This window comes from Taudactylus pleione, unplaced genomic scaffold (assembly GCF_031769625.1).
Source record: "Taudactylus pleione unplaced genomic scaffold, aTauple2 ptg000321l, whole genome shotgun sequence".
Lineage (NCBI taxonomy): Eukaryota > Metazoa > Chordata > Amphibia > Anura > Myobatrachidae > Taudactylus > Taudactylus pleione.
The window spans coordinates 5202846-5230556 of NW_028284722.1; the positions used below are offsets into that span (position 1 = coordinate 5202846).

At 45.6% G+C, this 27711-nt stretch overlaps 1 protein-coding gene across 2 annotated transcripts in view; it reads left to right on the plus strand.

Annotated features, from left to right (window-relative positions):
• ZFAT (zinc finger and AT-hook domain containing) overlaps positions 1 to 25102 on the plus strand; it is a 214268-nt gene extending 189166 nt beyond the window's left edge. For both annotated transcript variants that reach the window (XM_088443006.1, XM_088443005.1), the window contains exon 16: positions 24557 to 25102. In XM_088443006.1, the coding sequence (XP_088299132.1) occupies positions 24557 to 24796 (240 nt within the window). In that variant the 3' untranslated portion in view covers positions 24797 to 25102. The remainder of the gene's footprint in view (positions 1 to 24556) is intronic.
• The last annotated feature ends 2609 nt before the right edge of the window (positions 25103 to 27711 follow it).

Genomic DNA, 27711 nt, shown 5'->3' on the forward strand with positions numbered 1-27711 from the left:
TTTGCAATCAGAAGCGACCACTTCCAGTTTCGGGCGTTACCTTTTGGCCTGGCAACAGCACCACGTGTTTTCACCAAGGTGATGGCGGTCATGGCGGCTTCTCTGCGGCTGCAGGGAGTCCGCATGTTGCCGTATTTGGACGACCTGTTATTGGTGGCAGGATCTCCAGAGCTCCTGTTACGCCACTTGGACCTGACCATTGCACTGCTGCAACGGCACGGCTGGCTAATCAACTGGCAGAAGTCCACTCTAATCCCGTCTCTGAGGATTCTGCATCTTGGAGCCTTATTGGACTCGGGACAGCAAAGGATCTTCGTGACGGAGGACAAGATCTCTGCTTTACAGTCAAGGGTGCGCAGTTGTCTGCACAGCCGCTGGGTGTCCTTACACTCGGCGATGAGGTTACTGGGCTCCATGGTGTCGGTGTTCGACATGGTGGAATACGCCCAGTTTCACTCCAGACCTCTGCAGCACCTGATCCTGTCCAAGTGGAACGGGCTGACTCAGTCTCTGAAGTCTCAGACGATTGTGCTCACCCAGGAGGTTCGCCTGTCCCTTACGTGGTGGTTACAGACGACCCACCTCAACAAGGGACGTCCGTTCTGGGTTCCAAATTGGGTCCTGTTGACAACGGACGCCAGTCTTCGGGGCTGGGGAGCAGTTTCGGGTCAACACTTGTTCCAGGGCAGGTGGACGCCGACAGAAGCGGAGCTTCCAATAAATATCTTGGAACTCCGTGCGGTCTTCAATGCTCTCCAGCAGGCACAGCGGTTTCTCCAGGGTCGCCCGGTGCAGGTCCAGTCGGACAACGCTACCACCGTGGCCTACATAAACAGGCAAGGAGGAACTCGCAGTCGGGCGGCTCTCGTAGAGGTCTCTAGGATCCTGGTTTGGGCGGAGCGCAATCTTCCGGCCATATCAGCGGTCTTCATCCCGGGAGTGCTCAATTGGGAGGCGGACTTTCTAAGTCGCCAGGACGTTCATCCGGGGGAATGGTCCCTGCACCCGGACGTTTTTCAACTACTGGTGGACAGGTGGGGTCTTCCAGAAATCGACCTCATGGCGTCCCGGCACAACAACAAGTTGCCGGTGTACGGGTCTCGCACAAGAGACGAAGGGGCGTCTCTGGTGGATGCTCTGTCCGTCCGGTGGAAGTTCCGGTTCGCATACCTGTTCCCTCCGGTCTCCCTTCTTCCACGGGTAATCCGGAAATTCAAACAGGAAGGAGGGACGCTCCTGTTGATAGCTCCCGCGTGGCCCAGACGGCACTGGTTCTCAGACCTTCAGGGTCTGTCCGTGGACATTCCTCTGCGGTTGCCGCTACGACCGGACCTTCTGTCTCAGGGTCCTTGCCTTCACCCGGACCTGACTCGGCTGTCTTTGACGGCGTGGCTGTTGAGACGGCCATGCTGAGGTCCCGGGGGTTTTCCAGCTCTGTGGTGCGTACCATGTTGCGAGCTCGGAAACCGTCTTCCGCGAGGATATACCATCGCGTGTGGCATACGTTCTTCCAGTGGTGTCGACCGAGAGGTTATGCACCGCGGGAGTTTCGTCTGTCTCGGATTCTCGCCTTCCTGCAAGCGGGACTAGATCATGGGCTTCGCCTTGCTTCTTTGAAGGTACAGGTTTCGGCCCTATCTGTCTGGTTTCACCGTAGGATTGCTACAATCCCGGATGTGCGCACCTTTATGCAGGGTGTTCTCCGCATTCAGCCGCCCTTTGTTCCACCTGTGGCGCCTTGGGATTTGGCTGTGGTCCTGAGGGCTCTCCAAGGACCGCCGTTTGAACCACTGGGCTCAGTGGATCTTAAATGGCTAACAGCTAAGACTGTTTTCCTTCTGGCCATTGCTTCGGCCAGACGTGTTTCTGAGTTAGGGGCTCTTTCTTGTAGACCCCCTTTCTTGGTTTTTTATGGGAACAGGGCAGTGCTCCGCACTCGGCCCGAGTTTCTTCCCAAAGTTGTTTCCCAGTTTCATATTAACGAGGAAATAGTTGTTCCGGCCTTTAACTCACCGGGTCTTTCCGTGGGTGAGGCCTCTTTGGATGTTGTGCGGGCCTTAAGGACTTATGTTGACCGCACTTCTTCGTTTAGGAAGTCGGACGCTTTGTTTGTCCTCTTTGGCTTCCGTAAAAAGGGTTGGCCTGCTTCAAAGCAAACTTTGGCAGCCTGGATCCGTATGGCTATTTCTGAAGCTTATCTTCATGAAGGCCTACCGGTCCCTCCTTCTCTGAAGGCTCATTCCACTAGGTCTGTGGGTCCTTCGTGGGCAGCTCGACGTGGTGCCTCGGCAGTTCAGATCTGCAAGGCTGCTACGTGGTCTTCTGTCCATACCTTCGTGAGGTATTACAGGTTTGACACCTTCGCCTCTCAGGATGCTTCCTTCGGGCGGCGGATTCTCCTTTCTGCACAGGAGCGTCCCCACCCTTAAAGGATACTGCTTTGGGACATCCCCAAGGTATCCTGTGGATACCCTATGGACCCTGAAGTAGAAAATATGAGATATGGTAAGAACTTACCCTTGTTATCTCTATTTCTACGAAGTCCATAGGGTTCCACAGGACTCCCGCCCTGTCGCACCTGTGCTGCAGATGGGCTTTGCTCTGGTCACCGGTTTTCCGTCTCCCTCTGGTGAGAATGTGATTCTTGTATGTGTCCAGATCTTTGTTCTCTCTCTTCCTTCTCCTCCTCCGGCCTATGGCTTGGTAACTAACTGAGGTGCCTTGGCCCGGGGGCGGGGTATAGGAGGGGGACCTAGTGCATCCTGGGAGGCTGAAAGCTTAACTCTTTGGTGCCCTGCGACTGACGTCACACCTATACCCCAAGGTATCCTGTGGAACCCTATGGACTTCGTAGAAATAGAGATAACAAGGGTAAGTTCTTACCATATCTCATATTTTTTTTTTTTTAAACCTGGTTTTTTCCAACCCAGTATATACTGTAACACTAGCTGTAGTGCCTGACTTCTATTTAATACCTTTTCTCTATCTCTACTCCCCCCGCCCCCTCTTTCTCCCCATCCCCCCCCCCCCCCAAACACACACACTCACTTTCTCTCTCCCCTTCCCCTACCACAATTTTTTTTTCTGTCACTGTCCCCTCCATCTCTCTTATGCCTCTCTGACACTGGTGGGAAGGGTCAGCGTTTATACCAACTGTCGCTACATTCCAACGTGATGACATCATTTCTATCAGCAGTCAATTTTATTATATAGATTGCAGTGTTTGATGAGCCACACACACACAAAAGGTGGGCCTACTGGCTCCTATACACTAACTATCCTGATAGGATCCAGATGTTGGCTTCTTGGTACTGGGCAATAAATTATCAGTTCTTTATATGGCACCACAAGTGTTCTGCAGCGCCTTACAAAGTACATAAACAAATAGGTTGACCAGTGACTTACAGTACAATACAGGATGAGGACAAGGATAATATTCATTGCTACATTAGAGACCATAACACCAAGATAAGCAACAGAGCATAAGCAACTAAGTGTTAGGTTCCCTAGTGGGGAGTAAGAAGTAGATGAAAATAAAGTAAGGAGAAGCACAAGAGGGTAGAGGGCCCTGCTCGTAAGAGCTTACATTCTAAAGGGGAGGGGAGGACAAACAGGTGTGATACAGATGAGGTAGACAGGGAGGAAGGAGCATGTTGCAACAAGTTAAAATGAGAGCTGGAAGGCTTTGATGAAGTAGTGGGTCTGGAGAACCCGTTTGAAAGATTGTAGAGAGGCGTAGAGTCTGATGGGAAGAGGGAGAGCATTCCAAAGGTGGGGATCAGCGCGGGCAAAATCTTGGTAGTGGGAGGAAGTAATCAATTGGCATGAGAGGTGGCATGCATTTGTTGAACGAAGAGGGCAGACAGGAGAGTGACGGGAGGTTAGGGCAGAGATGTAACTGGGAGAGGAATGGGTGAGGTTTTTGTAAGTGAGTGTGAGAACCTTTAATTGGGTTCTAAAAGGGAAGGGGAGCCAGTGGAGGGCTTGTAGGAAAGGGGAGGCAGATGCAGAGCTTTTGGAGGGAAAGATGAGCCGAGCAGCAGCATTGAGGACAGACTGGAGATTAGAGAGAAGGAAGTTGGGGAAGCCAGATAGGAGGAGGCTACAGTAGTCCAACCTGGAGATGACCAGTGAGTGTATGAGGGTTTTAGTAGCATCCTGGGTGAGAAAGGGTCTAATCTGGCAAATATTTTTAAGATGGAAACGACAGGACTGCGAGAGATTCTGGATATGTGGTTTGAAGGAGAGGGAAGAGTCCAGGATAACTCCACTTTGGGGCTAGAGGAGATAGTTGTGCCATCAATGGATAAAGAAATGGTGGGAAGTGCGATTATTTTGGATGGTGGGAAAATGATCAGCTCATTTTTAGGCATATTAAGTTTAAGAAATCGCTGGGACATCCAAGAAGAGATAGCAGAGAGACAGTTGGAGATACGATTGAGGAGAGAGGGGGAGAAGTCAGGGGAGGAAATGTAGATCTGGGTATCATCAGCATAGAGATGATAATAGAGGTCAAAAGAGCTGAGCTCATCTAGTGAGGACGTATAGAGTGAGGATTGGAGAGGTCCAAGAACAGAACTTTGGGGAACACCTACTGTAAGAGGCTGCGGAGGGGAAGAGGAGTCATGAGAGGAGAACGAGAAAGATCGGTCAGAGAGGTAGGAGGATAGCCAGGAGAGGGAGTGAAGGATTTGCAGCAGGAGAGTGTGGTCTACAGTCTCGAAAGCAGCAGAGAGGCCAAGTAGAATGAGCATAGAGTAGTGGCCCTTGGATTTGGCAGCAAGGAGGTCATTGCAGACTTTTGTGAGGGCAGTTTCAGTGGAGTGGAGAGAATGGAAGCCAGTTTGAAAAGGGTCAAGGAGGGAGTGGGAGGAAAGAAAGGTGGTAAGGCGGTTGTAAACAACACGCTCAAGGAGCTTGGAAGCAAAAGGGAGGAGAGAGATGGGACGGTAGTTGGAGAGAGTGTTAGGATCAAGGGAAGATTTTTTTAAAAATGGGAGAGACAAGGGCATGTTTGAATGCAGAAGGGACAGTGGCCCTCATTCAGAGCCGCACGTTAACAACAGTACGCTCGTTGCGTTCCGATGTTGACTAACCGCGCATGCGTCGGTGTTACACTGCGCATGTGCGTACGGCAGATTGCGAGCTTTTTTTCTCTCGTTCCTAAAATAGCGTACAGGAAGTGACATGTCAAATGTGATTGACAGAACAGGGCGTTTTTGGGTGTTGACGGGGGTGGAGATGAAAAAACGCAGGCGTGGCGAGGCGTTTTTGGGGCGTACATACATTAGCAGATGCGAACGTCAAATGTGTTCGGACCGTCTCATACGTCACTGAAACATCCGCTTTCCCTTCAAAATGCTCGCACAGCTTAGGGTCAGGATTACTCGACCACATTGGCGATGGCCTTCTCCTCCGTCCCGGGACTCCACGATGGTGCAGCGATTAATCGCGGCTGGTCAGTAAAGTAATTAGTGTTGGATTGAAATCCGGCTTGGTATGTGTTTGGAAAGCAGTTTATTGGGATAGCACAAAAGCGTACGCAGGTGGAAATCAGAGCTGCTAATGTCATGATTACACAATCAATTAGCGTACATTTTTGGGGTTTTATTTTGGCCACAATTTGGTGGTTATGGCCTATTGTAACAATAATGTCATCATCTTTTAATTAGCTCCCCTTTTTTTTGGTTTACTGTGGAATTTGCATCGCTATGTGATTTTTTAAACGTTCCTTAAAGAGGCCTTTTTTTTTTTAAAAGAGGGTCAGTTTTTGCGTTTAAGGCCAGGATTAAATGTAACCCATTTGTACAATAATGTCACAATACAATGTCAGTGTTTTGTTTTTAATTTATTGTTTACACACAAACAAATTGGCCTAATATTGTATTGCCTTTTTTTGTGGCCAAGATATTTGATCCAAAAAAAAATATAACATAACTACTAACATAAGCGTAAATACAAAATTTAAAAACATTTCACAAGAAAGGAGAGGGAAGTTTTGACCAGAAAGGAATATGAGCCAAGCACAGAAGGAGTGTGGGAAAAGTCGCCATTGCTGTCACCGTTTTCTCGCCCGTTTGGCTGGGTGAGGGTGGGCGCCAGACCGGGTCCGGGATGCCATCGGGCTGGCCTGTCCAGAGGCAGATGTTGTGGCCTCTGGACTAGGCACAGGGCTAGGCACATTTGGAGGATTGCCTGATGTTGTGCCAGAGGTGGAGGATCCGGATGTTCCGGCAGGAAGGGAGGTCGGCTCCACCATGTGCTGGCGAACGAGCTGCTCCAGGGCATCGGCGATGCGGATGTTGGCCCTGGTATTTTCCGCCAGGGCCTGACCAATGGTCACGTTGGCCGCAGCATTTTGCTCCAGGGCCTCAGCCACCCGTATCAGACTGGCGTCCATCCTCTGCAGAATCTCCGTATGGCAATCCGATTTAAAATTGAGTTCTGTGAGGAGGCCCACTGCCTGCGAGGGGGCACGCCCTGGACTGGCTTCTGCAGGGTCCTCAGCCGGATGTACTGGTTCCTCCCCTGCAGAGTCAGCAGAAATTCTGCGGCCAAGGCTCCCCTCTGGAGCAGACTCATCCGCCTCTGTCTCTGTTAGGAAATTGGAGAAAAGACTCACATTAGAATCTACATATTGGCACAATAGCATTTCTGAGTTGGTGACATCACAAGACTTACCTTGGCCAACATGAGGAGCCGCAAAGTCTGGCATGTCCGTATCCATGTTGGACACGCCAAACACCTCCACAGCCTGCACACACCCCTGTGCCATCTCTTCTAAGTCTGTCAACTCCAATGACACAGGGGTGGGACCCCCACCTGTCCCCCTTGCATGCCTAGCCCTGTCGGCAAGTTTTTGTTTGAGACGATATTTGAAGTCTGCCCATCTGTGGAATGAATTTGGAACCATTATCCTTTTTTTTACAATGGGGTTTGTTTATAGGATGGGAAAGTGTTTACTTACCGCCGTTTGACATCCCGGGCTAGACGGACATAATCACCCACCCTATTGACAGCAACGGCGACCTCCTCCCACATTCTCCACTTCTGGCTTTGGCTCATATTCCTGGCTGCCTGGGGCAGGATGTCAACGCACTTCTGGATCAAAACCTCCATCTCCTTGCTTGTGAAATGTGGCTGCCTTTTTTTTTTGGCAGCTTTGGCGGGTTGACTGGGGCCAGCAGTCTCTTCCATGTCATCCTCCTCACCTATTTGGGTAAATATGCAGATTTAGCCACTTCACAACTTGCACAATATTATGTTTTAAAAGAATCATTGACACAAAATGCATGAAGGCCTTACCGCCGCAATTTTGACCATTGTTTCCCTGGTTTGAAGCCATGTCTCTGCTTCCAGCATGAAATCATCCAGAAATTCTATGTGATTTCGTGACGTATTTATACATGCGTCGTTAGTTTGCGGCCGCATCATTGATTGTGCGTCCCTATGATTCATCCTTAATTTGTGCGGGAAAATAAACACTATTTATGGCTTGGTGTGTGTGGATTCGAGGTGGGGTTGTTGGAGTGTTGTCGGTTAAGTGGTTTGGATTTGGTTGGTTGCGTTTGGAGGATTTTGCAGAGTTGTTTTTTTGTTTGTTTTTGCTACATTTCTTTGGTTTTTCCGTTCGCATTTTTTTCATTTTTTCAACATCCTTTCCTGATTTGGTAAGTTTTGTGCATTCAAATTTGTGGCCAATTGGTGTATTCTTCTGTTTTGTGGTTCGTTAATTTGTTTAACACTCATTTCATCTTTTTTAGTTTTTTTTTGTTTTCGGACCCAAAGAAGTTTTTTGTGGAAATCTTATATATTCGAGTTGGGTAAGTCCATTTTTTGTCTTGCATTTGCGAATTAATTACCGCATTTTTGACTGTTGGTGTAGCGACTTGCATTTGCGAATTAATTACCGCATTTTTGACTGTTGGTGTAGTGACTTGCATTTGCGAATTAATTACCGCATTTTTGACTGTTGGTGTAGTGACTTGCATTTGCGAATTAATTACCGCATTTTTGACTGTTGGTGTAGTGACTTGCATTTGCCAAATAATTACCGCATTTTTGACTGTTGGTGTAGCGACTTGCATTTGCGAATTAATTACCGCATTTTTGACTGTTGGTGTAGTGACTTGCATTTGCGAATTAATTACCGCATTTTTGACTGTTGGTGTAGTGACTTGCATTTGCCAAATAATTACCGCATTTTTGACTGTTGGTGTAGTGACTTGCATTTGCGAATTAATTACCGCATTTTTGACTGTTGGTGTAGTGACTTGCATTTGCGAATTAATTACCGCATTTTTGACTGTTGGTGTAGTGACTTGCATTTGCGAATTATTTACCGCATTTTTGACGGCTTATTCATCATATAATCCAGTTTTGCTTTTCCCTTTTCCATTTTTTGGGTCCATTTGAACCCTATTTGACGTACGGTGTGCAATGTAGTTTTCATCGATGGCCAAATGTGTTTTTCCGCTATTTTCTGTGTTGGCTTGCAACAATTTTTAAACAAAAATAACACCCTCTAAATTTTTGAAGTCTCATTGTTGGCTTTTTTACAGTTTATACGTATCATGACAATACCCCGGCATGTAAGCAGCTATGGATGGTATCAGAAAGCTAAGTTGTTTTTTCTTACTTTTGGGGTGGGTCAAAAGCCTTACATTGTAAACTTTGAATTTCAGGTAGATCTGGGGCGAATTGTTCTGGCCCTGCTCCCGGAAGACAACCAACCTCAAACTCGTCCCAGGCGTAGGCATCGTAGGCATGCAAGGCCCCAGATATTTCGAACACGTGTCACCCTTTTTGGAATGCCCGATGATGAGGTTTTAAGACGCTACCGTCTACCTCCCAAAATCATCATAGACACTCTCTCATTAATAGAAAGTGATCTTGAGCGGCAAATTGACAGTCCAACAGCAATACCACCACTGACGCAATTTATGGCGGTGTTACATTTCTGTGCCTCAGGATCATTTCAAACAACGGTGGGAATAGTGGCGGGCATCTCCCAATCCTCCTTTTCCAGGATCCTGAGGGCAGTGATGGAGGCACTTTTCAAGCACCTCCATCATTTTATTAAAATGCCTTTGGATATGGGTGCCCTTAGTGTGGCCAAGGCCAATTTTTACCAAATAGCTGGCTTCCCACACATCATAGGGGTTGTGGATGGTACTCACATACCACTTCAGCCTCCAGCACGGCTGGAGGCAATATTTAGAAACAGGAAACACTATCACTCCCTGAATGTAATGGTGGTATGTGATGCCTCCCTCCAGATCCTGTCCCTGAATGCTAAATTACCCGGAAGTGCTCATGACTCCTTCGTCATCCGGCAATCAGGGATATGGCAGAAATTAACCAACCTACAAGCTGGTGATGCGTGGCTTCTGGGTAAGTGGAGACCTTTAGTACATAACAATGTTAAGCTTGATACACAGTGTTCCTGATGTGGTCTATTTTTGTTCACAGGAGACAGTGGATACCCTTGCATGTCCTGGCTGCTCACTCCTTATTTGGCTCCCACACCAGGGCCACAAAGTGCGTATAATTCCGCACTTACAGCCACCAGGCAAGTGGTGGAGCGCTGTATCGGCCTTTTAAAAGGCGGATTCAGATGCCTCCACCGCTCTGGTGGCGAGCTCATGTATGTGCCGGATATGGTGTCGAAAATTGTGGTCCTGTGTGGGATATTTCACAACATTGCCATAAGGAGTGGTGTCCCAATGCAGCCAGAGGATGCCTTACCTGAGGATGGCCCCCCCGAGGTTGGTCGAAGGTCAATATGTGGGGGGGCCATACGCGATGATGTGGTGGCCAGATTTTTTAGGTAAGTTTGAACAAAACTCCAGTGTTTATACCTAATGTGTTTGTGTTTTTTGGCGAACATCTAATTTATTTTTAATTTTCTCACCATCTTCTGTTTGTTCACATAATCTTTGGCACTCCAACGCTCACTACTTCCTGCTACCCTTACCAAACCTGGATCTGGTCCTTTTGGGCATATATTCTTGAACCCATATCGCAACGCCATGTTTGTGGAATCATGTTGGCATGGTCCTTCGTCAACCAGTTCTTGATTTTGTGTTTTTATTTAATTATTTCTTGGTATGTGTTGTATTTGAATTTATCACTGTGTATTTTTTTTGGGAGTGACCACTTTGTTTTCTCTGTTATGTTGTCAATAAATGTTTGAAGAGTGAAATGGTCTTCCTTTTTTGGGACGTTAACAGCAAGTGTAACCAGGTTAACACAAGTTACATTTGACTAAGGGGTAAACCAGTACTGACGCCAGTTGAGCAAAACTTAAATATGTTTTCAGCTTCCCAATCCACACCAAAAGGAAGCCTGGCCCAACCTTGGGATTTGTAAGATTGGCCTAAGCAGCTTGCGCACCAAGTAGGAACCTGGAAAATGTAGAAATCTGAAATTGACACTACACCCAAAAAGGGAAATGACATTGTTACTGTTATGTGTTTCTGGTGTCTGTTTGACATACAAAGACAAAACACAATCTAACTTTTAAAAAAGGGAAATCCTTGCAGGAACTTATGTCAGGCTAAACTATCTTGGTTTTGGTTTTTAAAAATGAGCCACAACGTATATTTGTCTTAATAAATTTATTTGGAAAATAGAACAAAAAAAAAAAATCTAATGCCGAAGGAGGCCAGACAGCCGGTCGAGGGCCACCAGAAGGCCGATTACATGGTGGCGCATCTGCCCCACAACATCCGCCACCTCTTGCCGACGCCTCTGTTCCTCTGTGGGTGAGAAAAGTGTGTGGGTTAATACAACAATAGGGACTCCACAGAAAAACATAAAAAAAAAACCAAATCACTCCTAAACCCAAAAACAGAAATAAAAAGGGTGGGCTGGCAAAAATACAAGGCCTAGGTACAAATTCCCACAGGTATGATATGTGTATGCTTAAATCACCAGGAAGAGGTAAAGGCAAACCTTCACAATCAACAAAAGTCAAGCCACAAAAACACGAAGAAAGGCACGACACATGATTACATACAAACAGTTTGTGCTTTAAAAAAAAAAATTAAAAAACATACCGGGAAACAAATCGGGAGCTCCGGCCAAACCTCCATGATCCTCCTCGGAGGATCCGTCATTCCCCAAAGAATGGGGCGGAGTTATGCTGGACTCCGGGGAGGGGGTAATTGGAAGAGGGGTGGGTGGAGGAGAGGGGGAAGTGGGACGGAGGGGAAGGAGGCCCGACATTTCCGGGAGAGGGTCTGGGAAGGATGGGGAGGAGTGGGGAATAGGGGAAAGATTTGGGGTGGAGTGTTGGCTGGGGGTTGGGGAGAGTGGGCGGGAACGCCGACGTTGACGGCGGAGTCTTGGCTGTCCCCCTAAAATATGTCAAATAAATTGCGTTTAGTTTATGGACAAATCCGGGCAAACAAACAAAAAAAAAAAAATAATAAAAAATAAAACCAAAAAAAAAAGCAGTAGAATTAAAAATTCAGAAAAAAAGGGGAAACATGCAGACGCAGATATGAGTACAAATAATAAATAGAACAGACAGGAAAACATGCAGACGCAGATATGAGTACAAATAATAAATAGAACAGACAGGAAAACATGCAGACGCAGATATGAGTACCAATAATAAATAGAACAGACAGGAAAACATGCAGACGCAGATATGAGTACAAATAATAAATAGAACAGACAGGAAAACATGCAGACGCAGATATGAGTACCAATAATAAATAGAACAGACAGGAAAACATGCAGACGCAGATATGAGTACCAATAATAAATAGAACAGACAGGAAAACATGCAGACGCAGATATGAGTACAAATAATAAATAGAACAGACAGGAAAACATGCACACGCAGATATGAGTACAAATAATAAATAGAACAGACAGGAAAACATGCACACGCAGATATGAGTACAAATAATAAATAGAACAGACAGGAAAACATGCACACGCAGATATGAGTACAAATAATAAATAGAACAGACAGGAAAACATGCACACGCAGATATGAGTACAAATAATAAATAGAACAGACAGGAAAACATGCAGACGCAGATATGAGTACAAATAATAAATAGAACAGACAGGAAAACATGCACACGCAGATATGAGTACAAATAATAAATAGAACAGACAGGAAAACATGCACACGCAGATATGAGTACAAATAATAAATAGAACAGACAGGAAAACATGCACACGCAGTTTGCCCCACAAACACAAACATTAAAACCACAATACATAACACTTACTTGCCAGGATCTGCATGCGAAAGCATGCCAGCAAGCGGGGCATTCGCCGTTGCAGGTCGGACCACCTGCGCTCCAGCTGCCCGATGTTGCGGCGTGAGCCGAAGGACCGCAGGCGGGACCGTACCTCCGCATACGCGGAGCGCTTCTGCCGGTTGGTCATGGGTTGAGGCTGGCTGGTGATCCGGCGATCCATGACCTCCGTAAGCACCAGCAGCTCACGCCTGGTGAATGCGGAGGCTCTCATGATGGCAATGGTGTTTTTCTTAAAAATCATTTTTGATAAAGTGTGTAAAAATTTTCTGATTGGCTAATGTATTTTGGAAATTAACAGGAGCAATTTTATTGGTTAGTGTATGAGTCATGTGTTCGACAGGGCCAGAAATCTCTGGAGAGTTAGGATAGGCTTGATGCAGTGACATGCGTAAGCAAATTTAAATAAAGAAATGAACCCAGGGAAATATGCGGGGATCCACAGCAATAGTACAATTGTTTAATTGTGGTTCACATGTTTTTTGAACAATAAAAGCGAATGTTTCATCCGTACGTATTCTGCGGGTAAACACAAACACGGACAAGAGTAAAGTTTCTTGCATTGTGTTGAAAAAAAACAAACAATTAAGCTAATTGATACATTGATTGGCATGATACGATTGATGGAGGTAGGCAGAATAAAGGAGCAGGTAATCGACATCTGACAAGGCCACTTCCTGTTTATACTTGTGCGTGCGTTCCTTTCAAGCCATTTCGGGGATGTACGCTCGCTATTTCGTACGCTCGTTAGTTAGAGGAGGGGTCGTCAGAGTTTAGGGAGGAATTTTAGATGCGAACGAAAATACGAGCGAGCCATTGAATTTAAATATTTTTGTACGTACGCCTAACGTACGTGCGCCCGCTTGCGAGTGGGTCTGAATGAGGGCCTGTGCCTGATGTTAGGGAGAGATTAAGGAGGTGGGCAAGATGGGAGCAGGCAGAAGGAGAGAGGTAGCGGAGGAGACGTGAAGGGATAGGGTCAAGGGGGGAGGTGGAAGGGAATGAAGGGGGGAGGACTGGATGAGGTACAGGACTTCCTCTCCAGATACAGGGGAGGAGGATGTCGGAGTCAGTAAAATGGATGGGGAGGGGTGATCTGGGAAAGGAGGTGGTGGAGAGCTGGGGGACTGGTGGGATATGATGTCCTGACGTATGGAGTCAATTTTAGATGTAAAGTAGGTAGCAAAGTCAAGTGCAGAGAGCGAGGAGGGGGTGGGCGGAGGAGGGAGTTGAAGGTGGTGAAGAGACGCTGGGGATTTGAGGACTGGGAGGAGCTGAGGTTCATGAAATATGACTGTTTAGAGAGGGAAAGGACAGCATTGTAGGATGAGAGCATAAATTTAAAATGGAGAAAATCTGCCTTAGAGCCTGATCTTCTCCACTGTTGCTTGGCGGCTCCTGAACATTTTTGCAGGTATCTGGTGCATTTGGAATGCCAGGGTTGAGGTATAGATCTGCGAGTGTGAGTAGTGATCGCCGGAGCAACAGAGTCCAGAGCAGAAGTAAGGAGGCATTGTATAGGGAAGCAGCTTGTTCAGGGCAGGAGAGCGAGAATAGGGGAGAGAAGTCAAGCAGGGAAGAAAAATAAACTGTTTCAATAGCCTCAATGTTACGCTTAGTGATGGTGGCCTTAGGAGATAGGGGAGGGGAAGGAGAGAGGGATAAGTTAAAAGAGAAGGTAATGATCAGAGAGGGGGAAAGGGGAATTGGAGTAATCAGAAATATCCCAGGTCAAAGCGAATGCCCACTCACATGTGAGGGTGAGGAGGTCCATTGGCAGAGACCAAATGAAGATGTGAGGTTGAGTAGTTTGGAAGCAGAGGTTTCTGTGGGAATGTCATTTGGAATATTGAAGTCACCTAGGATAATGGAGGGAAGGTCAGAGGAGAGAAAGTAAGCCAGGATGCAAAGTTGTCAAGGAATTTGGAAGGAGGGCCAAAACGGACGGCAAATTACAGCTACTCTCGGGTGTACTGGTTGGAAGAGGCATATGGCATGAACCTAATATGTAAAGAGAATAAAGGATGGTTCAGAGGGTAGGAGTTTGTAGGAGTAACCTGGGAATAGAAGGACCCCCAAACCACAACTATGGCGACCCCCGGGTGAGGGCTGAGAGAAGGTGAGGCCCCCAGAGGAGAGAGCTACAGGGGGAAGTGGTGTTAGAGGATGAAATCCAGGTTTCAGTAATGGCTAGGAGATGCAGGTCTTTGGAGATGAAAAGGTCATGGGTGGGAGCGAGTTTACTACAGACTGATCTGGCATTCCAGGGGGCACAGGATAGAGGGACAGTGTTTGTGGGAGAGATGTGAATGAGATTATCAGGGTTGCTATAATGAGAAGGTGATAATAGTTGGGTGACCGAGAATGTAGTGGAGAGATTGTGCGGGGACCAGTGCTGGGAAAGGAACCTGTAGGTGGTGGGCAGGGAGGGAGTTTAATGAGATGTGGCTGGAGGTGGAGTGGGGTGACATGGAGAGGAGGTTTGGAAGAGGGATTAGCGGTGGGGTAGTAGGACACCAGGAGGGGTAGAAGAGAATGAAAGTGGAGTATTGGGAGAGGAGAGTGAGAAAGGCAGACAGAGGAGGGGAGATAAAGGAAGGAAGAGGTGTAGGAGACGAGGGGGAAATTATAAAGGTGGAAGAGAAGCAAGTAATAGTACAGTGGAGGAAAAGGTTCTGCACAATTACCAAAGTTTAATATTGAGCGGAAGAAAAGTGGAAATTTAATGGGGAAGAAATGGAATATTAAACTGTATTAGAAAACAGATGACAGGCTAGGCAAAGAACTAAGGAGGAAGACATTATTTCTAAGAGATAAATTGTAATTTGCACAGAATACAGTATGTTTTGAGTTATAACTTATGACCAAACACAAAATACATAGACATATGCCTTATTGATTAAAAAGAAGTTTACAATGTCCCTTAAAATAATCCACATACTGTAACATTTCAGTGAAAGACAGAATTTGCAGCATAAGTCATTTTACGGGATAAGATACCTCTTACGCGGCACAACCCCCTCTGACTAGCACGCGGCCAAGCCAAAAATCCCTGTGAATTCAATGTATTTCTACACTAGCTAAGCATTTTACTCTTGTTATATAAATATAGTTACTGTATAACATCAGAGAAGTAACAGCATGTGTGTATTACTTTAGAAATAAATGATATGATTTGTGTTGCATTCACTAAGTGTTGTTACTTTTGTCACCTCACCTGCTGACTTGGTAATCTAGCCACGGATCTGTTCCCTGTTCTCTAATGTTGTTAACCGTTTTTCTTAAAAAGCTAAATCTACATATCCCTGAAGTCTCCTTGAAGCCGGTTTCTCAGACGTTTTCTTTCTGTGTATAATATTTGATGCTCCTTTTTTTTTTTTTTTTTTTTTTTTATTACAGACAGTGGTGACATTATAAGAGCCCTATACCAGTAATAATTAGATAATGGCTGAGCTAAAGCTGGCTGTGGGCAGTACGGTGTAAAATGGCGTGACCCCCCGCAGCTTCCGCCTGTATTGTCCATTCATATTGTAGTCACATAACTGCCTGACTGTACCTGCTCGCTCCAACAAAATGGCATCACACAGGAGTACAGGAAACTGCTAGTGTTTCACAGGACATCGGACACTTTTCTGTGTTCTTTCCACAGAATGTACTACAGATATGTCCTCATACACCTAGCTCAGTACGCCATTTGGCGCGAGACGCCCGGCGAGACTGAGCTGCTCCGAGAGGTGCGGCGTACCCTCTTTTTTCATTAAATTTTGCATCTGTAGAATGCCGCTCACAGTGTACTAGAGAAAACGGGCTGCGACTTTAACCGCACAGACGTAGATGAAGTGGAACTTGGCGTGATTAAAAAGCCGCGGCGGCTGCTTCTCAGCACTTCGTACGCAGATTCAGACTCCTTTTCTACACGGATATAAAAATGCTGCACATGAAATTTATCAGAGGACACCAGCAATTTAGTGTGGTCGCTTTAAGTTCTTTTATGTGTGCGATATGACTATCAGCGCGGTCGAGTTTCCCGGGTCCTGGAATGCCGGGAGGCCCTGTTTGGTGCGACTGTGGGCACGGTGCACTAGGACACCTCTGTAGCTCTTAGCAGGCACCTTTTACTGCTGCCTTACCTGCAAGCTTCATTCCATCACATTACAAATGCTAAAGCACATGTATGCTGGGAGCGGGGTCAATTTAATTAGTATAGGGCCCACCCTAAGCAGCACTATAAGCCATTCCTGGTGCCAGGATTCATAAGCTTGTGTAACACTGGACGTTATAGGGGAGGCTGAAGGGGACCCGTCCTCACCACTTACTGTCCAGCTGCCGTGCAAAGCTGCTGCACCACAACAATCATCGGAGCAGTGCGATAACTACAGCTGTAACACTCTAATCGTTACCTGTGTTACATATACGGTAGCTTCCTGTCATCACTCTGAATGCTCAACATGTTACATTTATTCTAGAATACAGATATTTTTAGACTGTTCACAAGATTCCACTCACCCCTGTACGTGGAAAGGTTTATGTCCTCTTTCAATGATGTAAAATAGCTATTTATAATGAATTGTAATGACACACTGACTTTCTCAAGAGATGGTGTTCACATAACAAAGAGCTCTACAGGCACTTACTTATTCACTTAATCTTGTACATTCATTTGTCCTTAGATTCAACTAAAGCGGCTTGCTTCCTTTTACTGGTCCGATTAGCATCAATTCAATTTATTACACACACTATGCTGCTCCATCATGTCAGTAACTATAGAGACAGGAGATTACCACACTAGTGTAATAATCCCAGCACAGCACGTTACGTACAGGTCCTTCCCTCTATCCCTCTCCTTTACAGACACTGGCCCTTCCATTATCTCTCTACCATCATCAGGACACTGGCCCTTCCATTATCTCTCTACCATCATCAGGACACTGGCCCTTCCATTATCTCTCTACCATTATCAGGACAATGGCCTTTCCATTATCTCTCTACCATTATCAGGACAATGGCCCTTCCATTATCTCTATACCATCATCAGGACAATGGCCCTTCTGTTATCGCTCTACCATTATCAGTAACCTGGCCCTTCCATTATCTCTCTACCATCATCAGGACAATGGCCCTTCAGTTATCTCTCTACCATCATCAGGACACTGGCCCTTCCATTATCTCTGTACCATCATCAGGACACTGGCCCTTCCATTATCTCTGTACCATCATCAGGACACTGGCCCTTCCATTATCTCTCTACCATTATCAGGACACTGGCCCTTCCATTATCTCTCTACCATCATCAGGACACTGGCCCTTCCATTATCTCTCTACCATCATCAGGACACTGGCCCTTCCATTATCTCTCTACCATCATCAGGACACTGGCCCTTCCATTATCTCTCTACCATTATCAGGACACTGGCCCTTCCATTATCTCTCTACCATTATCAGGACACTGGCCTTCCATTATCTCTACCATCATCAGGACACTGGCCCTTCCATTATCTCTGTACCATTATTAGGACACTGGACTTCCATCATCTCTACCATCATCAGGACACTGGCTCTTCCATTATCTCTCTACCATCATCAGGACACTGGCCCTTCCATTATCTCTCTACCATCATCAGGACATTGGCCCTTCCATTATTTCTGTACCATTATTAGGACACTGGCCCTTCCATTATCTCTGTACCATTATTAGGACACTGGCCCTTCCATCATCTCTACCATTATCAGTACACTGGCCCTTCCATTATCTCTCTACCATCATCAGGACACTGGCCCTTCCATTATCTCTGTACCATTATTAGGACACTGGCCCTTCCATTATCTCTACCATCATCAGGACACTGGCCCTTCCATTATCTCTGTACCATTATTAGGACACTGGACTTCCATCATCTCTGTACCATTATTAGGACACTGGCCCTTCTATTATCTCTCTACCATTATTAGGACACTGGCCCTTCCATTATCTCTACCATCATCAGGACACTGGCCCTTCCATTATCTCTGTACCATTATTAGGACACTGGACTTCCATCATCTCTGTACCATTATTAGGACACTGGCCCTTCTATTATCTCTCTACCATTATTAGGACACTGGCCCTTCTATTATCTCTCTACCATTATTAGGACACTGGCCCTTCCATTATCTCTGTACCATTATTAGGACACTGGACTTCCATCATCTCTGTACCATTATTAGGACACTGGCCCTTCTATTATCTCTCTACCATCATCAGGACACTGGCCCTTCCATTATCTCTGTACCATTATTAGGACACTGGCCCTTCCATTATCTCTGTACCATTATTAGGACACTGGCCCTTCTATTATCTCTGTACCATTATTAGGACACTGGCCCTTCTATTATCTCTCTACCATTATTAGGACACTGGCCCTTCCATTATCTCTGTACCATTATTAGGACACTGGCCCTTCCATTATCTCTGTACCATTATTAGGACACTGGACTTCCATTATCTCTGTACCATTATTAGGACACTGGACTTCCATTATCTCTGTACCATTATTAGGAAACTGGATTTCCATTATCTCTGTACCATTATTAGGACACTGGACTTCCATCATCTCTACCATTATCAGTCCAGCAATCATCAGAATTTTTCTTTTAGATCAGAACTTTTGGACTCTAAAATTGAAGGATAATTTTTTAAGAGCAAAGAGACATTTTTAGTTTTGTGTGTGTGTGTGTGTGTGTGTGTATATATATATATATATATATATATATATATATAATGTTCTGTAGCTGGTAACTGCATTGCAGTAAGCACAATAGCGGCTTTCGTCTACATATTCTGTCTTTTGCCATAAATGATTATTTCTAAGTATGTGCCTGTAGTGTGATCCCAATACACACAGGGGACTCTCACCTATCCCACGTCTGGCTATGAGCCCTGCACACACAGGACCTGACTCAGTGTCGCAGTTGCAGCCACTTTACTCGTTCGGAAAGAAGTGTGAATTTCCGCCTGTGCTCTGAGTTGGTCGCATCTATCCATCTGCTGGTGGAAATAGACACCAGAACGCATTTGCACCATCCCTGTCCTTAGTGCAAGGAATGCGAATGCGTACTGATGGATCTCTGCTAATACTCCCCTCTACATATTCCGCGAGCATTTCCTTCAGCATGCGTGCGGAAAATTTACCCTACGAGCAAAGGTGCAGCTGCACCCAGTAACGCCCTCTACGCTACAAGATGCTGCGGCCATGCGTACGGCTCTGAATGTGTAATTGCTCTAAGTTGCAGATGGAGGCCCTGATGCAGACAGAATTGGACCCACAGTCTTATTTCTCTTACCTGGGTTCCGCTGCGTCTAGAACCAACCTTAGTTCCTGGCTAGACCGTGTGCAATGGTGCGCCAGTTTTTTGAGAATATCCAAGTCTCTAAAGGATTTGGGAGACAAAAGGGCACCGTTCCAATCCAACACAATGTGGGGTAGTGACAGCAAATATAAGTCGATGGTATCCGCAATATTAGTCAATGGGGTATACAGTTTTTCACCCACAGGACTGCACAATCACTCTGGTGTGTTTCTCCAAGTAACCCGGCTATTTAAACTATTGGATACATTGTAGGGGATGTAGTTATGCAGCCGCCGGTCTCATTCCCGACATCGGAATCCCGGCAAAAGATTCAAGATAGGCATCGAAATATAGATGCCTATCTTAATCCAGATGCCGGGACGCCAGCCCCAGTCGGGATCTTCATCCTGTTGGGCATCCTCCGCCGGTATTTCAATCCCATTCCCAATGTAGGCACTGATTGGCTGATACAGCGCAGTTCTTATTTTGTTTTCCCTGTATGCTGATTAAGACTGCAGAGTTTTAATTAGAGCAGCTGGTGAGGTCAGTCAGTCAGTGTCATTAGTGTTTTATATAAGGATAACCAGCACTCATTGGTTCTAGTTATATCTTGGATTGCTTCACATTACCAAGCAAAGGTGGTTATCTGCTAGCATAGGTGTACATGGGATATAGTTACTATACAGACATGCAGCATCCCGGCGCCGAAATGCCACTACCTGGCTAGAAGACCGGCGCCGGAATGGTGACAACCAGGATGCTGATCGTAAGTATAGCAGGGCTGGTTAGGACTTGGCTGGGGGGGGCGGTTAGGTTTAGGCATCACGGGAAGGGGTTAGGCTAGGGGAGGGGGAGGTTAGGATTAGCTACCCCTGGGGGTGGGTTAGGGTTTGGTACCACTGGGGGGGGGGGTTAGGTTTAGGCAGTAGGGGGGGAGGTTTAGGCACTAACTGTGAGGCTTAGGGTGATTTAGTGTTAGCATGTAGAAACAGAGGGTTAAGGGGAGAGGGTAAGTATACTTACCCGACCCCTGTCTGGATCCTGAGCATCGGGATGCCGTTGTCAGTATATTGACAGCAGGCATCCCGATAGCCGGGATTTCATACCCATTCCGTGTACATAACCCATATGATTTAGAAATAAGTCTGTTCTTTGACATGAAGAACCTTTTTGTTTTATTCAGCAAGTCACACAAAACAAACATGTTGGATGTATAAACCTTTGTTTATAGACCGTTTTCATGCAACAGTTCGACAGGATCCTGAAATCACTACACTATACTGTGTGATGCTGCTGAGGACCCTGCTCATTCAACTATATAACTCTGTCTGTGGCTTCCTGCTGCCTTCATTCCCCTTCTCACATCATGTCACTGCCCTGGTCACATGCAGCCGTGTCCTCACTAACACATCACTCATCTACTTATATACTCTGTGCTGCTGGGGGACCCTGCTCCTCCCACTATATAACTCTCAGCCTGTGGCTCCCAACTGCCTCCATTCCCCTCCTCACATCATGTCACTGCCCCTGTCCATGCAGCCCTGTCCTCACTAACACATCACTCATCTCCTGATATACTCTGTGCTGCTGGGGGACCCTGCTCCTTCCACTATATAACTCTCAGCCTGTGACTCCCTGCTACCTCCATTCCCCTTCTCACATCATGCCACTCCCCCTGTCCCATGCAGCCCTGTCCTCACACAATCCCATGTGTCTCTTCCCTCCACAAGATCGGAAGATTTGATTGGCTACCTTTAGTCCTACCCCCATCTGCTTCAAAACAGAGGTTATTCCAGACAACCTGGAGTAGGAGATAGAATACAGTAAAGAGCTCAGACTGCAGACAAACTCACCTTAACACACACACAAAAAAGCGTTAATTAGACAGACATCAGTGTTAAGTTTGTTCTCTAAATTCGAGTGGAAGGAAACTTCTAAAGAATTTTCAGTGTTTCATCCCACTAAAATTCCAGCCTTGTTTTCTCATAACCCAGGGGGCACGAACTTCAGCATCGGCTTTTTATATTTTAAATTAAGCACGATACTGGCATCAAACCAGAGCAGAAATGCCAGCTCAGGGAATTGAAGCTGGCATCGTCGCTCATTTAACGGCCGGGATCGTTTTCTCTATTATTCAGCGGATGGGACTCGGCCCACGGCTGTTCCATAAGAATGTAAATGAGAATTTTCAGAAGTGAGATGATGTAAACACTGACTTTGAAATGCAAATCTCCTGGCAGGATTGTGATTTATCACACTGGAAAAGGAGACGTATGGATCCTTGCTGCAGACCTGACATTTCAAGCTCAGCAAACGGAGCAGAACCTGTTAATGATTTATATATTCCTGACAGCTCCCTATAAAGAAGTATAAATACAGAGAGCGGACGCCATCTCTTGTGAAAATAGTGAGGCCTGACTGATTCTGGCTGAGAACCTGGAACACAACAGCTCTCGGCTCCTTTCCTTACTGTTCTTTACATTTAACAAATGCAGAATGACTGCTGGCAAAATCTGCTTCATAAGTGTTTCATCATTCATGTCCGTTCTGCGCATGGAGCGCGTTCAGAATCGCACAATTCCAGTCACGCGCTAAACGCAGCTATAGTGCACCTGTGCACAAACACTAGTGCTTCCTATGTCCTATTCATAAAGAGCCAAAGTTCTTCTCAATGCTGTATAATCAGATGACTAATATTCAGTCGGGAAGCCGATGGATGGAATCCCGACCATCGGCTTCCCGACTGTATAATTTCGGCAAGGGTTAAATGACAGGCGTCGAAATCCCGACGCCTGTCATTTTCTTTACGCCGGGAACCCAACACCCGGCGGACAGCCACGCGGGGGGGGTTAGGTTTAGGGTTCCCGGGGGGGACTTAGGGTTAGGCACTCCCCCGGGAGGTTAGGTTTAGGCTAGGGGAAGGGAGGGTTAGGGTTAGGCACCCCTAAGGGAGGGTGAGGGTTAGGGGGTAGATGAGGTTAGTCAATACTTACCTTTCGACGATCGGGATTATCACGGCTGCCGGGATGCCGCTGTTGGCATTTAAACCGGCGGTAAATCATACAGAATCCTATTCGGGCGCATCCATCCCGGTCCCCATGGAGCTTTAATTTTAAATTTGACGATTGCAGGGTCAAGCGACCCACTAGGGTCAATGAATTGTAAGCCACTAAATTACCGATCTATCATGGAAATAGATCGGAGGAAATGTATGGGCACATGGGGAGAACATACAAACTCCTTACAGAGATCAGTTAGAATCAACCCAAGTGCCGCAGTGCTGCCCTGATTGAGGTCATTGCACCTGCATTTATATTTGCACGCCCTTTGTCCCCAGGAGGGTATGACTCTGATCACTCACAGAAACATATAGGTACTTCAGATTGGTTGTTGGGTACACAAACTATATAGGTATAAAGTTGTTCTTTTGTTGTGTGCATGGTTGCACCTCCTGCATAACGCAGAAGCAGGGTTATATTTACCAGCTGATCCGGACGTAATGGTATTCTAGTTTTCCCTGTTGAGCTCATTGCGATCACATTATCTACTGAACACAGGAGTGAAGAAACAAAGTAGTACAGATGTATTGACACTAATGTCCAATACATTGGGAAAGGTTTATCAGACCCTCTAAAGAGGTCAAGTGGAGAAGTTTCTCATAGCAACCAAGTAGCTTCTAGTAATCAAGTACATGCTATTCCATTACTGTTTCATATCAAACTGTTGTTAACGTAATGGTCATTTAATGAGGAGGTGCAGGACAGATGGGACCGAAGATGCAGGGCTTTCTTCCCATTTACACCAGTGTTTTCCAAATCCGGTCACCAGCTGCTCACGTCAGGTTCTCTCTAGACATGCACAGGTGACTTAGTCTACCTGGCAGGGTCAGTAATTATCCTACCTGGTTCCACAGACAGAAATCCTTAAAATATGAGCTGTTGGGGGTGCGGGAAGACTGGATTTGGGAAACACATTTATATAATCAGGCAGCATGGTTTATTTACGTTGCCCTGTGATACGACTCTATGGGGTATATTTCCTAAAGTGAGTGCGGGTTTTTAGAAGTGGACATGTTGCCCATAGCAACCAATCAGATTCTACTTAACATTTCTCTAGCACCTTCTAGAACAGGGATTCCCAACTACGGTCCTCAAGGCACACTAACAGTCCAGGTTTTAGGGATAGCCATACTTGAGCACAAGTGATTTAATTAGTACCTCAGTTATTTTTATTTAACCATCTGTGCACAATCATGGATATAACTAAAACCAGGACTGTTAGTGTGCCTTGAGGACCGAGGTTGGGAATCACTGTTCTAGAAGATAATAGCTAGAATCTGGTTGCTATGGGCAACATCTCCACTTCTAGCAACTCTCACTTTAGTTACACCCCTAAGTGTGATACAATATCTGCAGAGAGCTGTTTCATGGTATCCCAGGGAAACAGAAATAGATAGTGCTGAGACATGGATGAAAAGCATAGAATGAAGACAGAAAATAAATGTATGTACTGTACTTATTACAAGTTGCTGGGGGCTTGTGCAAGCCAATAGGTTTGTCGTTTGAAGGTGAAAAACACTTGTATTGGTCCCCGTTCTTTTCCTTAGTCGGCCACTTAAAGGAGAAGATAGTGAAATATAGTTGAGCTTATGAATTAGTACATGTTATCTGGGTATAACCCCGTAAAGCATAAGTTCCCAAACTATGTTTTAAGGATATCCATACTTTGGCACAGGTGACTTAATTAGTACCTCTGTCAATTTGATTTAACAATCTGGACTAAAGTAAGGATATCCTTAAAACCTGGACTGTAATTGGGAACCTCTGCCGTAAAGAAATTATTTTCGGACATTTTTATTTGTGATCTATACATCTCCTATTTACACGCAGCTTACGCCATGTAATATTTATCGTTCTTTTCCATTATCTGTTGCGCAATTCTCTCGGTAGGTGACTGAAGAAGAGCGTTCGGCCAATCACACTGTAATGATTCAGGAAGCACTGCAGCAAGCCACCGTAGGGCTCGGTGAGCAGCACCACCTGGTGGTCTCATCGGACGACGTTGAAGGGATCGAAACGGTGACGGTGTACACCCAAGGAGAAGAGGCCTCGGAGTTTATAGTTTACGTGCAGGAAGCGATGCAGCCGGTGACAGATGGCACAATGGAGCACATCTTGCAGGAAATCTGAAATGCCTCCAGGAAATATGCAAATGTTTCCGCTTACGCTATAATGAGAATATTTCCCGGTACAAATTCCGATTAGTCGTCCCTGTGATAAATCCTCCCAGAGCCCTATTGGAAAGATGTGTAAAAGAAAATTAAAAATGATCATTTATCCAAGACAGAGTTTGCCCATCAGATCCCACTTAATGAGCACCCCAAAGACCATTGGTAATTGCATTGAAAATGACTGAGCAATAACTACAAAATAAATAGTTTCTATCTGGAATCAGACCTGGTGATTGTTTACATACAATAAACTTGGTGTATTTTGCCCCGGAGTTCCTTGTTGTAATTTATAGAATTTAAGTCCCTTCTTTTTATTCACTTACATCTGCATATTTCTGTAACTAAAATCAAAAACTGCCCTTTTAGTTTGTTCAAGACTCTTGTACAATGCCATCGTGTGTCTCACTGCTCGCAGACATGGCGCACAGAACCTCCGCACAGATGCTGCAGCCTGACACGTGGATTCAAAAGTCCCCCGTTATTTGTACTCTCAATAGTCCTGAGAACGCAGCCTGTCCGTTTAGTAGGAGCTGGTGACATGATTCCCATCAGCCGTGGTTTATGGCCACAAAATGGCTGCCACCACTGTGCTTAGATGAGGTAAACTTTAAACAGGACCTGTCGCTTATGTTTGTTTATACCGTGCTTAAGCAGTATGTAAGGGACCGCATATTGCTCTATTCTTACTGCCGGTCACCTTCCGTCATCGTCGCAGATCGGTGATATGCAGTCAGAATCTCATGTTTTCATAGATATTTTCATGTTGGGAAGTAGGTCACAGTGTATGCTATATTGCGTCTACCATTACATTGGAAGTACAGGAAGTAGTAGGCCACCCCGCGTTATGGATGCTGGCCGTCAAATAACTGACGCCGGAATCCCGACAACAGTCAGAATCCCGACGGTAAAGGTTAGGGTGGAGGGGGTTTGGGTTAGGTTGAGGGAAGGGGAGGGTTAGGCTGAGGGGAGGGAGGGTTAGGGTACTTACCTAGTTGGGTCAGGCTTCTGACTGCTAGGATGCCGCTGTCGGTATTCTGACCACCAGTACCACGACCTCCGGGATTCCGTACCCAACATGTGAGTACAGTATGCTGGTAGTGTGTAATCTTAAACACTCACCTAGTCTCAGGGTGCATATATGCAAAATGGAATTCGGTAGTGTTTGAGGCCAGCATCAGAGCTTTGAGTCCACCCTCATCTCAGATTATAACCAAGAAAGTGAAAACAAATTAAAAAAAAAAATCAATAGTACATACTGGACCTGATTCAGATTTAGGAGCAAAAAAAAAAAAGTAACTTTGCACCTTGGCAAAACCAGGTTGCACCGCAAGCAGGTTTAAATATTTACAGTACGAGGGGCAGCTCTCAAATTAATTCAAAATTTTAGTTGAAAAATAAAGCTATAAAAGAAAAAGGTAGCGCTGATAGACAAATATAGACAATTTATTACAACACAATGTGCAATAAAACCATTAGAGTCTAATGTTGCAATGCAATAATCTGTAACAGTGTAGTTTATAAGGACAAGCTGCTTGTACTGACAGAATGGTGTCAATAATCTCCCCAATGCATCACTTCTGAGGTATATCTTTCCAGATGGTATATGGAAATAGTTAACAAATTCCAGTTAATATGGGATCTCGTCTAATAGGAAATGTTTGAGCACAGTCTCCGTTTGAAGCTCCCGGATTGGGTCGGCTGACACCCTGCGTCTGTGTCAGTGCCTGAATGGCCAGCAGCCGCTGTTGGTTTGTATCCAAATGGGTGTGACGTGAGAAGCTCCCAGGGATATGAATAGTTTCCAGAACAAAAGGAGGAGATCACTTCAGTGTAAGTCTGTCCCAAAGTAGCAGCATAAAAACAGATAGCCCATAAGCCTTAACGCGTTTCTCCAGGACTTGATTCCCAGTTTCTTCAGAAGGAGGGAATAGATCTATATGTCAGCCGACTTAATCCGGGAGCTTCAAACAGAGACCGTGTAACAAGAAGGCGACCAAGGCTGAGGTGAGCCACAGGACCAGACAAATGCTTACCCCCATTTTCATGTACCCCAAATTTGATAGGAATAGTTATTCCCCCCCCCCAAAAAAATCGAAGTGCTATTCTTTACCACTTCATAGCTGCAAAATTGCACCTTGCGCAGCTATTACAAACCCCGACTTCCTTCAGCAGGCAAAAATGGGGGTACCCATAGTGATCCCCCATGTCTGGACATCTTTAGGGAGGTCCCAGGCATATTTCCCGAAAATTCCCTTTTTTTTTTTTCCTAAATTGGGCGATGGGTCATTTTAAAAAAACAGTGATAATTTTTCAATTAGCTATAGCAGGTGAAATAAAGTGCAGATTTGGGGTTTAGGGGTGCAGGCTTAAAAAAAAATAGCCTGCACCTTTGGGAATGCCCCCTTAAAACGAAATGTGCCAAAAAAATCGGGACACCCCAAGAGAAAATGTAAAAATTTTGGGGTGAAAAAAAAAAATGGAAACAAAATGCCAAACTAACTAGATTCATTCTGGTGGCGTCCCCAAGTATGTGGCAGGTGTTTTTTTCCATTGCGCAGAGTAGCGGCAGCTGTATTTTTGAAGAATTTTTAAAATTACCTTTAGGGACTTAAAAATATGCTTACCCCCATTTTCATGTACCCCAAATTTGATGGGACCAATAGACAAATTAAATCCATAGGGGTTCCCTTATATGCGGCAGATGTTTCATTGCACAGAGTAGCGGCAGGTGCATTTTTGCAGAATTTAAAAATTAGTTTAGGGACTTAAAAATATGCTAGTACCCATTTTCAAGTACCCCAAATTTGATGGGACCACTTTTAAAAACAAAAAAAAAGCCAAGTGCTCTTCTGCATCACTTTTTCAAAGTCGGGA